Source organism: Lissotriton vulgaris, chromosome 6 (assembly GCF_964263255.1).
Source record: "Lissotriton vulgaris chromosome 6, aLisVul1.2, whole genome shotgun sequence".
Lineage (NCBI taxonomy): Eukaryota > Metazoa > Chordata > Amphibia > Caudata > Salamandridae > Lissotriton > Lissotriton vulgaris.
Window position 1 is genome coordinate 537,387,092 of NC_141694.1, and position 13,055 is coordinate 537,400,146.

The 13,055-nt window shown below is 42.0% G+C and overlaps 1 protein-coding gene across 2 annotated transcripts in view; it reads right to left on the reverse strand.

Moving 5' to 3' along the window:
- PHIP (PHIP subunit of CUL4-Ring ligase complex) overlaps positions 1-13,055 on the reverse strand; it is a 2,330,659-nt gene that overhangs the window by 2,087,179 nt on the left and 230,425 nt on the right. For both annotated transcript variants that reach the window (XM_086926531.1, XM_086926532.1), the window contains exon 10: positions 9,785-9,855. In XM_086926531.1, the coding sequence (XP_086782657.1) occupies positions 9,785-9,855 (71 nt within the window). The remainder of the gene's footprint in view (positions 1-9,784; positions 9,856-13,055) is intronic.

Sequence of the window (13,055 nt, forward strand, 5' to 3'; positions counted from 1 at the left end):
CCCCCCCCCCCCCCAAGCGCCTTGAGACCCTACGGGTATGTAGCGCGCTTTATAAGTGTCAATGATTGATTGATTGATTGATCCAGTGAGGTCCTGCAGGGTTTGAACCCGGGCATCCCTACCGGCACCGATAGAGTCGAAGACTCGAAGAAAGAATATGATCAAAAAGATCAAAAGTTTAGTCAAAAAATGACTAGGGGTAGGGCTTCTCCGGATCTGCGCTAGCTGGCGCGGAAAAAAGAAGAACTGACGTCAGCGCGCATGGGCGGCGTCCAAGTACTCTGACTACGTCATTCCGGCGCTAACAACGCAGACGACGGACGCGGAGCCGCAGACGATGCCTACTGACGCGCAGGGGTATTGCTACACAAAAACTTCCAGATCCAGTCTGACGCCTGGGGATATTCTAAGGTAAGGAATCTATCACTAACGTGTCTCTTTCAGATTGGCGATTTATTCCCGGAGGGTCATGTTTTTTCGATCTGAGGAGGACCGCTTAAGTGAGCGTACTTTTATGGACTCTTTCGTCCTGACTCCTGTTCGCTCCGCTCTACGCTCCGTTTTTCCTTCCTTCCCCGCCTCTCCTGAGCCGGCCCCTCCGTTGACGTTGTTGATACAGAGCCCGGCAAGTGCGCACTTGATCTCCAAATTAAACAAGCAGTGTTGTGCGATTCGACCCGTGTCTGATGCGAAGGTGCGGGCTGCATGGGAGATGGATTTGGGTAAGACTATTACGGATGAGGAGTGGGAACAGTGTTGTAGGGCCACCGGGGAGGTATCTTTGAATAGCAGATACAAATTAATCCATTTTAAGTTTCTCCTTGATAATGTATCACACTCCCGCACGCTCCCATAGAATAGATCACACAAGACCACATCATTGTTTGAGGTGCATGTCTCCCTTTGCAGATTTCGCTCACCTCGCCTGGAGGCGTCCTAAAATACATCAATATTGGACGCTTGTTCACACCGCACTGGGGGACATATTGTCCATTCAGCTTCTTCCCACTCCTGAGATAGCCTTGATAGGATGTGTCTCCAACTTCCCAGGAAAGGTCGCAGACTAGCAGCCTTGGGATTTTTGCTGGCCAAGCGTGAGATTGCGCTATTGTGGGGCAGCAGCAGAGTCCCCACTCGGCAGGCCTGGCTTAGGAGGTTGGCGTTCTGCAATGTCCACTGTGAAGAATACCACACTTTACTCCCCAATACTTCACGACCTGTGGACATATGGGGCCCATACAGAGAATACTCGGCCCGACACAAGGCGGCACAGGGCTCGCAGACAACGGCTGGCATAGTCCCAGAGGGAGTGGCTAGTTGTACTTTGTTGGATGTGACTGTTGGGTGCTGGCTGACATGGGGCTTCGACATTTTTTCCGCCCGAATGCTTGACTTAGCCCTACTCCAAGAGACTTGGATGTCCTCTTTCATTCTGAACTACAGTGCCGACTGGTTTTTTATATAACATGTGTCTTATATTGGATTGTACCTTGCTGCTGGCTTACGTCACCGTGTGTGACAATGCACTGCATGATTTATTACGATGGTTATTTGTCGCTATTGTTATTATAATCTGCATTGTATCATCACTGCTATTGGTCTGTGTAAAAAACAGTAATAAAGTTTAAAAAAAATTCTGAGGCACGTTTGACTAATATCTGAAGTCATGTTTGATAAATACTGTAAGGGAAAAGTTGAGTTATTAGAACCGGATGTCTAGCCTTATGCTTATGAAGCTAGACCTATAGATTTAGTTGCTTACTGTGAAGGACATTTCAATTTTAAAAAGGTATGAAGAGGTAGGTAAGGTTTACATTTCTGCTGGGGATACTATACTAAGCTGGCCTCAACAGAAATTACTTGGCAAAGCAGTAAATCTCAAAGGCAGTCCTCAAGATTAAGTCCAAGTTAACTGTGTCAACCGGTTTCATGTGGATCTGGTGACAAAGTTTCCCTCTGCCTTTTCATTGAACATAGGGTTTTGAAGAATTACTTGCATGATATAAAGCTTGAAGCGGATGCTGTTCCTTATTCATGCCAGACGAGGGAAGCTATGTTATGGTTACTTCTCGTGCAGCAGAACTAGGAGGGAAGAATTATTTGTTAAAGAGCCAGGTCTTCAACCCTTTCCTAAAAGCTAGAAGGTTGGTAGCATTCCTCAAGTGGACTGGGAGACTATTCCAGGCTTTGGCTTCACCTAAAGAGAAGCTTCTGCCACCCCACTGGGCCTTTTTTGTGGGTGGGACTACAACCAGTTCGGATGATCCGAGTGCTTACTGGTCTATACCACTGAAACTGGCGTCTCAAATTCCCGCCCCTCCCCTCCCACTCGCAGCGCTTTAAAAACTATACACAGGGAATTAAACCGGGAGCCAGTGCAGTTTTTTTATTTCTTTGGAGATTGGGGAGAATTTGGGAGTACCCGTAAGAAGTCTGGCCGCTGCATTCTGAAGCAGCTTAAGTTTATACAAGAACTTTTGCTGAATATTTAGGTATAAGCTGTTACAGTAGTCCAGCCTCGATAAAACCAAAGCTGTGACCACTGTTTTCCGGCATCCTAGCGGAAGGAGCCGTATTACCTTCTTGACAATTCTCAAAACATGTGCTGTTTTTGAGACCACTGCATTGACCTGGGCTCCCAAGGTCAGTTTCTCATCCAACAAAACTCCCAGATTTTTCATCTTGTTGGAGAGTGAGGGGAGTGAGCCCAAAGAGGCCGTCCACGACTCGAGTCCAAAAATTGGGATAATTCCCGAACAACATCACTTCCGTTTTGTCCGAATTCAATTAGACTATTCAATTAGAATTAGACACAAGGTGTTGACTGCCCCTATGGTACAACACTTTGTGGAACAGAAACACACTGAGACAGATTTCAAATGGACAGTACTATCGGCAATAAAAGTTCCCCCCAGAGGAGGAAATATAGATGCCATGTTGTTGAAAAAAGAAGCCTACTTAATCCTTAAATTTAACTGTGTGGTGGATGGGTTGAACGAAATGTCTGAATTACAACGATCTAATTACTGAGCCCCCTGCAAACACACACTACCTTGCAAGACACAGTGCCAGTCACTCCTTTAAACATAACTCGATTTAACCTTGCGAAACATTGGTCTCACACAGTGTTAAACGCCAAAAACATAGGAGACTACAAGTTCCATGATGATTAGCAGAGTATTTAAAAGAAAGACAAGTTCCGGAGGAACGTCTGAGAACACAGTCGACTCGCGGCGAACTGAACGCCAGTCATGCGGCCACACGGAGATTTCTAAAACAGACTAGGGAACATCCAACAGAGGTAAGAAGTTCGGAATAATTACCCCGGACCTTCGTTAAGTAACACCACGACCGTAACTGTAAACATACTGAATGGTCGCCCCCCCCTTTTTTTAAATCCACAGAAACCCAAAATCATTAGGAGGTAATACGAAGAAAATAAAAGAAAGTGGAGCCGCACACCAGGCACACACCTTTCCCGCTCACAAGTAAGTCTTACCGCTTTAGACCAGTGCGTAACAAACACTTTGTTATTTTCACACACGGACTGATCAAAATTTTCAATCCAACAGAACTAAGCATCGCAGAACCAAAAAAGACTTCCACAAATGGATTACGCAACTTTTCGAGCACTCTAAAATATAGAACAAGTAAGTGCTGGCGACTTCTTAGCAAGGATGTAAAACGTGACAGTATGTACTTTACCAAATTTCCAAATAAGATAAAAAACTCAAAAGCATGCCATCCTTTAATTCATTGTCCAGGCAATGGCGATATCGAAGGATAATCAGATGCCCTGTGCCCGAAAGTGATAGCGAACATCCACGCGAGAAGAGGTAATACCTCCCCCCATTTTTTCTCATACAGTATACTAGTTAAATAAATTTGAGAAGAGGAGATACTAAATATTCCCCAATCTTACACCATAGGTACACATCTCAGCCCTGAGGAAGAACCCTGTAAACAGAACAAAGGGTTTGGAAACGCGTCGGCTGTTCGGCTGTTTTAAGGGAACCTAAATTCCAAGGGTTCGGATCAAAGGATCCATGTACACGAATATAGGGCGATTTCAGCCAAAGTTATAAGGCCCAAATGTGTCTAGTCCCACTAAATATGTACGCTTGGTCGTTAGGACTAGTATAAAAATAAGTACAGGTGTACCAAATTGAGTTGCTTTGTAGTCCAAATAGTCAAGTGTAACTATTAACGAATGTTATGATTTGTTATTCACAAAGTATCACATTTATGATTTATGTTTGTACTGTTTCAACTGCTCAAGGAATGTTTAAACCTCTGATGTTTGTACAATAATGTAAATAATTTTTGAAACTTTGAAAATGTATGAATGAGTACACAAACCTTCGGAATCCATTTAAAGAAGGTACACAGCTGCTAAATAAAAAGCAGTTGTGAATTGAACTCGAGCCCTGGCACCTTTGTTTTGATATAACGAATTCAATTTTAGGCAGTTTTCTGCCATCCATCTTCCTACTGCTTCCATGCAGGACTGAAAACAGACATCTATTCCCAGTTCTTGGTTGGGTAATAGAGACACCACAATTTGTGTGTCATCTGCATTAGATGTGATCCCAAATCCAAAGGCCCTGATAACAGAGGCCAAAGATGAGACATACACATTAAAAAGTATTTGGCTCAAAGATGATCCCTGCGGCACACAGCATGGCAGTTTGAAGAGTTTTGACTGAAATTTCCCCAGGGATACAATTTGCCCTTTGTCAGATAGAAAAGACTTGAGTAGATCCCAGGCTTTACCCCAAACCCCACACTCCCTGAGACGGTCCATCAAAATCTCATGATGGACCGTATCAAATGCCGCAGAAAGATCCAATAAAATCAAGGCTGCCCTACTTTCCCGATCCACTGCTGCTCTAATCTCCATCGCTATCAATTGGGAATTGGATTGTGTTGTGAAGGAAACATTGAACAGGTGGAGGAGATGGAGTGGTTGGCTCTCATTGTGGTAGCTCCAAAGCCCAACAATGAGATTAGATTATGTATTAAGTTGAGAGAAGTTAAGAGAGCGGTTGAGACAAATTTCTTCTCCCAGATACAAAAGAAATGCTGGAAACTCTTTCAGGAGCAAGTGGTTCACTACTTTGGATCTCATCTCGGCGTATAACTAGGTCACACTTATCACACCATTTGGTAAGAATAGATTCAACTGCAAGCCTTTTAGCCTGTGTTCTGCTGCCTTGGAGTTTCAGAGGCTGATGACAAGAATGTGTTACAATATGTAGGGAGTTTTTAATATTTTCAAGACGATATTTTCATATATGGACTTGACACAGAACAACATTTGAATAAAGTCAAGAAAGTGCTTAACATTTAAAATGAGAATGGTGCCACACTCAAAGCTAAAATAAGTTTGCTCAGGTGGGAATAGAGTATTTGAACTATGTCATTATGGTAAATTGGGTTCAAACTAAAGAGGATCTTAAAAATGTCATACTGAATTTATTAAGGGTGGTGAGAAAGGAAAATGTACAAAGATTTTTAGGAATGCAGAATGTTACTCTTTTTGTGCCAAATTCTGCAAGTAGGACTTGAGCTTTAAGAGTGCTGGTGCGTGGAGTGACTGTGAGGAAGAGTTTTGGAATGTTAAGGTAAGTTTAAAGGAAGCTCAAAGTTTGAGTAGTTTTGTCTCAGGCTTATGGTGTTCAGTCCCTACTGATGCTAGTGATAAAGGTTTTGTGGTGTTAAAGCAGGTGCAAGGTGATTGTGAAGATATTATAGCTTTTGCTTCTAGGGCGGTGAGAGTATCAGAGTCAATGCATTCCACTATTGAAAAGGAGGCTCTCGCAGTAGATTGGGCCATAAGAAAATGTGAGAAGTTTTTATTGGGTCAAAGGTTTAATGTGTACATCAATCACAAATATTTGCATGGAATTATTTTTAAAGAAAGGGTTAGATTCTGTATCCAGTTGCATTCACATGTGGATTGTGTGATTGCACGATTTCCAGTATAATGTGAAGTATGTGCCAGGAGTTTCCAATAAAGCAGCAGATTGTTATTTCGAGGCTAGCAACAGCAGATGGCAGTAATGCGAAGGTTGAGGATTAATGGGTGGATGAGGACATCAAAGTATGTAAAGTCACTGAAGGGTGCATTTTAGAAACTAAATGGAAGAGTTGAGTAAAGACATCATGCTCATGGATGTGCGAGAGAGAATTCTGGAGAGAGGAGCACTGAGTTGTGTCGAATGAGAAGGCTTTTAGTAGGTTATGTGATGAACTGTCTGTAAGAAATGGGTTGATTATGAGAAACATAAGGTTAGTACCTCCAGAAGTATGGAGGAGACAATTAACAGACTTAGCACATGTTGGACACCTTGGCATGAGTAAGACTAAGGAAAGACTGGGAATGGATTATCGGTGGCCAGGGATATATATGCAAATTGAACAGATTATTAGGGAATGTGCTTAATTTCCTCTGGGTGACAAAACTAAGAGGTGAGAACGCTTTCCATGGTGTGTAGAGATATTCCATTGTTACCCTCGAGATTGGGTCTGTAAGTGTTGGGTCAATGTGTAATTGTGTACTTACACTAACAGATATGCTCTCAAGGTGGCCAGAAGTGGTATTTGAATCAGAAATTACCATGGGGTCAGTGATCAGATTTTTAGAGAACATTTTCAATAGAGCCACTCTTACTGAAAATGGAGTTTAATTTACATCGCATGCTAGGGGAAAGTTCTTGAGTAAGAGGGGTATGTTGCATAAGAAATGTTTTCTCCATCATCCCCAAACCAATTGAATGGTGGAGAAATTCATTAAAACATTGAGAGCTTGCAACTTGCAAAAGTGTTGGAAAGAAGAATAGTGGGGCAAGTGAGGCTTACAGGTTCACTTGGCATGCTACAATTGGCCAAACTCCATTTGAATTGTTTCGCAGGAGACAACATAGTACTAAGGTATGTCCCTTTTGGATGAAGATGAATGCTGTTCAGAATGAGTATGAGAGGTTACAACGTAATCAGAAGATTTCTGATTGTATACTGAGGGATAAAGCAAACAAATACAAAGAAAAAAAATATATGACTTGTGCAAAGGGGTATTGAAAATGTAAGTGAAAATTGGAGACTTAGTGGTTGTAAAGTTTCCAATCAATTGACAAATCATTCGAAATTCAAGCCTCTCAAAGTTGTTAAATTGTTTATAAATGCTGTAAAATTGGAAGAATGATGCATTTGGATCTGAGATTGCGGACCGGAGGAGCTGGAGGGGAAGTTGGCTGGAGTCCTACTTTGGAATAAAGCTTAAGTTGTTTTTGCACCCCTCTATGGCCCTCCTACTGGGACAAAAGTACAAACATGGCAATAAATATAAAATGTCTGGCCTCTATAGGTTCGCTACTATCAAAATTCGGCAACAATATCACCCAACTAGGGAGAAGAAAGCTGTTATCTAAATTATGGTTCTAAAATATTTTTGAGACAGTTTCAGTTATGCAGCAATCACTAAAATATAAACCAGTGTCCCATCTTTGCATTATATCTAAACAATCTTATTCCATGCACATTCCAAACAGTGATCTAGCTGGCTACAGTACCGCAAACTTCAAATAAGTGCAATGTGAATATGAAAAGGGGACAATTACCTTCATAGTATTTGAAAGTAGTCTCATTTCTTGCTTACCCTCAATCACGATTGGGAATATCTATATTGCAGATACGCCAAAAAACACTTCTCTCCAAAAGAGACTATTACACTAACATTTTCCCCAAGTGGACCCAAAGCACAGGGCATACTCCAATCAGTCAACTTAATAGCGCTAGCTCAGTTCTCACATGTTTCTGCTATGTATGAATGCAGCACAGCACAAGTTTAACTACTGGTTGGTTGAATGGAAGCAGTGAACGATAACTTAGCACTAGAATTGCCGTAAAAGTAAATTAAAAAATATTTTTTCTCTTTCTCCTTCCCACCTACTTGGGAACCCGAATTCCACAGTTTCAAAGACGATGTAAGAATAATATCATATGTGAGATCAGGTTTAAAGCAAAGAGGTAGCACACAAAGGATACATATATTTGGGAGATCCTGTTACTTAATAATATTTACAAATGTTAATCTGTGTCAGCATTAAGAACGCAAAAATAATGTTCACCATGTACAAACCCTATTTTGTGACTCGAAAAAATTTGTGACTCGCAAAATAGTGTTTTGCGACTCGCTTTTAGGAATGGGTGTACCCTTCCTAATTGCAACCCCACATGCCATGTAAGAATGTTTTGAGACCGCAACTGCGGTCGCAAAACACTTGCAGATAACCACCCTCTTCAAGAGGGTGGTAAAATACTCTCAAATGGGAATGGGTCCCCAGGGGACCCCTTTCCATTTGCAAATGCAGGGGAAAATATTTTTTATGGGGCTGGCAGTGGTCCCAGGGACCACTATCTGCCCTTAAAAAATGAAACGAAAAGGTTCATTTTTTTCTTTTTTTAAATGCATCCCACATTCCTATAAGGAAAACGGGCTGCATTAAAAAAAACTGCTTTATTTAAAAGCTGTCCTAGACATGGAGGTCTGCTGAGCCCAGCAGGCCACAATCCCTGGGAGGGTCAGCCATTCCCAATGAAGTTGCAAATTGCAAGTGCCTCATGAGGCATGCAATTTGCAACTCCGTTGGGAATCGTAAACAGTGTCTCAGACCCTGTAGTATATAGGAAATTGCGACTCACAAATTGCACATTCCAATGGTCGTGCATCTGGCCCTGAATCTGATCAGAAGTCTTGGGAGCAGAACAATATAACACAACCACACATGCATACAAAAACAAATTATTTGTTAGGCGTTGTTTGACTTACAATAAAGAATGTGTAGAGAAAATGTCAGGAGTTTGAGGAGAGGTGATGTGATGTTTTTGTACCACATATGTGATTATTGAGTAACCTATTTGACCTTTTGTGACTATTTAAGTTGTTGCTTGCAAGCAGCCATTTAAGACTAGCTGTTTACCTGTGTGGGTATGGATACTTTCCATGCAGCGACAGTAAATCTGCTTTATTCTTGCCAAGAGGAATCCTGTTTTTGATTATTAGAGTACCCTCGCAACACTGGGATTTATCCTCCCTGTCAACGACCCCTTATAGAACCAACTATCCAACCAGCCTTAAAATGCACAAAATATTTGGTTAGCAGGCAGGAGTAATTCACAAAGAATGGGAGCTTATAGTAACTTGATATTAGCCTACTTACATTGTTAAACCTTTTTTTCTTAAGCTTTATGCTGTAAATATGAACCTGATCAAAATATTATTAGTAAGAATACAATAAAAGGATTATGGTGGGCATGAAATTAAAGGATAGGTTTAATATTCGATATGGGAAACGTCTTGGAAGGGCTTTTGCTCTTCACAGAAGAGTTTAAAGGAAGTGATTTGTATTAGGGTTCAACAGACAAGTGTAATTTTTTCATTGAGGTAAGGACAAAGAACATGGTTAGCAAAAAGGAAATGTTAGGGATACCTAGGAAGTTAAGGTTAAGGGAACTGGATGAGGTAAATGTGCAGATGAGGTAAAGAGGGGGAGTTAACAGTATTTGAATGTTGAATGCATGTAATAAATTAGTGGCAACAAAGTAAAAGTGAAGGGTTAGGGATCAAATAGGAAGAGACAGAGCTCATCAATATTATTGTTCAAAGTCAGTAATGTAAAAAACATTCACTGGGATGACTTATTGACTTATTTTGACGTGAGAAAAGAATACAATTAATTATCTGATTGAGACAACCAATAATAAAATAACATCGGCTATTTACCAGCACTGTAGGATGAGCAGATCATTTGGACTCCAGGCCGTGGGCGTTCTGTAAATTTTATTGGCTTTGGGCTAGAACAATAAAATCATGGTCAGTCTTGTCTCGCAAAATGCATCCATATAAGCCAATTCAAAGGAAAGAAAGTACAACATTTAACACAAAACACAACACAAATCTACCGATTAAAAATGTGGAACATTCTTCGATGCGGATATGTTTGTATTGTTCATTTGTGTGGTATTTACTTATGTATGTTATAAAAATCCAGTGAAGGAAGGTTTCCAAAAAATGTATAACATTGCTGTGCAGCTTTACGAGACCCTGGCCAAACTCGGAAACATTAGACTATCACTGTGCAGAGGCTTTTTTATTGCAGCCAACTATGCAAATCAATGACATACAAATAAATGGTCTTTGTTGTAGTATGTGCACCGCATTAAGGACACAAGAAAAAACTATGTGGGGATAACCGGATATTAAAATTAATTCAGTTAGTACATACAACTGCCCAGAATTATTTACAGAGCTGATTAAACTAGACCAGAGATTATAATGAGGTATGGGTGACAGCCAATATGAGGTTTACCATAACATAATAGCATGCTTTTCGTCACAGAGAAAAACTATTAGATCCCAACATTGCAGGGGATCTAAATCCTCTGTGCAATTATCTTATTTCTTATTCTGATGGTCTTTCAAAGCAGGAAACAGTATTACCAATTATTAATTAATCTTTCCAGGAAAATTCTATCTAATAACATATGGCATATGTGATGTAATAATGTGGAGAAGTGTGGCTCACTGGTTAGAGCAGGCAGACCCTGAAGCAGAGGTCAGACCCGGGACCAGGGTTCGATTCCCGACGCGGCAGGGTGTTGAGCTCAAATGTCCACTGACTCGATAATTCTCGCTTCGGTGCCTGACCTAATCATGGGTTCACACTCTGCAACTCTGGGCATTAAGCTTGCTTAATCTCCACAACGGCCCCCCGCGGCGGGATGCCTGGCTTTCACCTTGGGGATGCCCTGTAGGGGCTATCTCACAGGGAAAAACCAGGATGGGTTCCCAAGGCAAGCGCGGAGATACCCCTTCGGGGGTCGATTCTGGCGCTATATAAGAAACAAAATAATAATAATAATAATAATAATAATAAAAACACATTACTCTAAAAGAAGACGTAATTTTGTTTGTTTTTTCCATAGAGCTCCTGGTTACACATACGGTGTGGCTCCACGCTAAGACATCGGATCTGAAGAGTTGTTACTGTCATTTGCTTATCCTACCAGGATGCACAGACTCCCTGGTGTAGCCGTTATTCCGTTTTAGCAAACAACCAGGTCTTAAGTTGTTTGCGGAATCTACTTTCACATGTCTCTGTTCTTAGGGCCATCGGTAGGGTGTTCCATGTTTTTGCTGCAAGGTATCTGAAGGAGCATGCCCCCCCTTTTTGCTCTATATTTTCTTGGTACCTTCACCAGTGCTTCCCCCATGGATCTTAAATTCCGTCCTGGGATGCATTGGGTTAGCAGTGGTTGAAGGTATTTCGGGCCGATCTTTGTAAGAATACGATGACAACGGCACATTGCCTTAAACAGGACTCTTTTCCACTGGCAGCCAGTGCCGTCCTATCAGGGCTTTCTTGGTGTTAGCTCTTCTCGGCAGACTAAGCACCAATCGAGCAGCTGCGTTTTGCACTCTCTGTAGCTTGGACAGTCCTTTTTTTTTGGTGCTAAGATATAGAACGTTCCCATAATCCAATCAGGAGGTTATTACCTCATGTACTATTGTTTTCCTGGCCTTAGATGGTAGAAGATCAAGGATCTTCCTCAGGATTTTCATGGCCCCATAGCATTTACCCACTACCTTCTGAATCTGGCTGTCGAATGTCAACTCAGCATCAAACCATATTCCTAGGTTTTTTACTTCTGCTTTTGGGGTGGGTAGTTGGCCTAGTGACCATATGGTTGGTGGCTTGCCCACAACCATTATCTCAGTTTTAATCTCGTTTAGCTCGAGGCAATGGTTCAACATCCAGTCTGCCACCTCTTCTAAACATTTGGAGAAGCGGATTGCTGCCTGATCCTCGTTTTGAGACAGCAACACAATTAGCTGTGTGTCATCCGGGTAGGAAACAATAGACACTTTATGTTGTGCCACTCGTTCAGCCAGTGGTCTCACAGAGATTGAATTGAGTGGGACACAAAACTGAACCTTCTGGGACCCCCTGGGACAAGGGAATACTCTCTGACAGTTGTGCCACTTGAAAGCTCCGTCCGGAAAGAAACGGTCATCCATCTCAGAGCGCTTCTCTTGATGCCACAAGCTTCAAGTCTTTGGAGGAGTAGCTTGTGTGATACAGTGTCAAACGCCGCACTGAGATTCAATAGGATCAGTGCTGCCGTTTGTCCTTCATCTGCATGCTTTCTCAATTCTTCTGTGGCCAGGAGTAATGCCGACTCAGTCGAGTGGGCCAGTCTGAAACCTGACAGAGGGGTGTGATAGGTCATTGATGTGGTCTACCAGTTGTTTATTAGCTATTTTCTCAGCAATTTTTGCTACAAATGGTAGTAGTGAGATCGGGCGTACATTTTCGAACACTGTGTTCTCGATTGATGGTTTCTTTTTCAGTGGTCTGACAATAGCCTGTTTCCATTTAGTGGGGACCACACCATTCTGAAAGGAGTGAGAAATAAGCTCCGAGATGTAGGGCATAATAGAGTCCACTCCCTCCATTACTATCTCTGGTCGTGCTGGGTCTAAGGAGGAGCCAGACTTTATTCCCTCTGCTGTGGCTTTAAGCTCTACTAGTTCCTGGATCTTTAATTCATCCAGGGTCACGCCTGCGAAATTTGTTTGGCTTGCACAAGTTAGGCTAGTCCCCTCTCTTGCTTCCACCGGGAAGGTGTCATAGATTTGCCATTTTAGTTAATCTGCGGCGACTCGTAAAAGTCACAAGCATCAAATAGTCCTGCCCATGTGCAGTGTCCCAGAGCACTCCCATATACAACCGCTCTATAGAAATACCCATTTGAAAAAAATAGGGATTTAAGAAAAAAAAATAGGAAAAACACAGGAGCATGTCCTAGCTAGGCTTGGAGAAGAAAACAAGCTACCAAAGAGCCACACCTACCTAGAGTGAGTGACCACAACCACTGGCTGCCTCAGAACAGAGGTGCAGTCTACTTTTTAAGCTTCAGCAAGCCAGGGAGCCCAAGTTCCTCCAGGGCTGGAGCAGGGGGGACATTTTTGAAATGTAGAGAAACTGCAGATA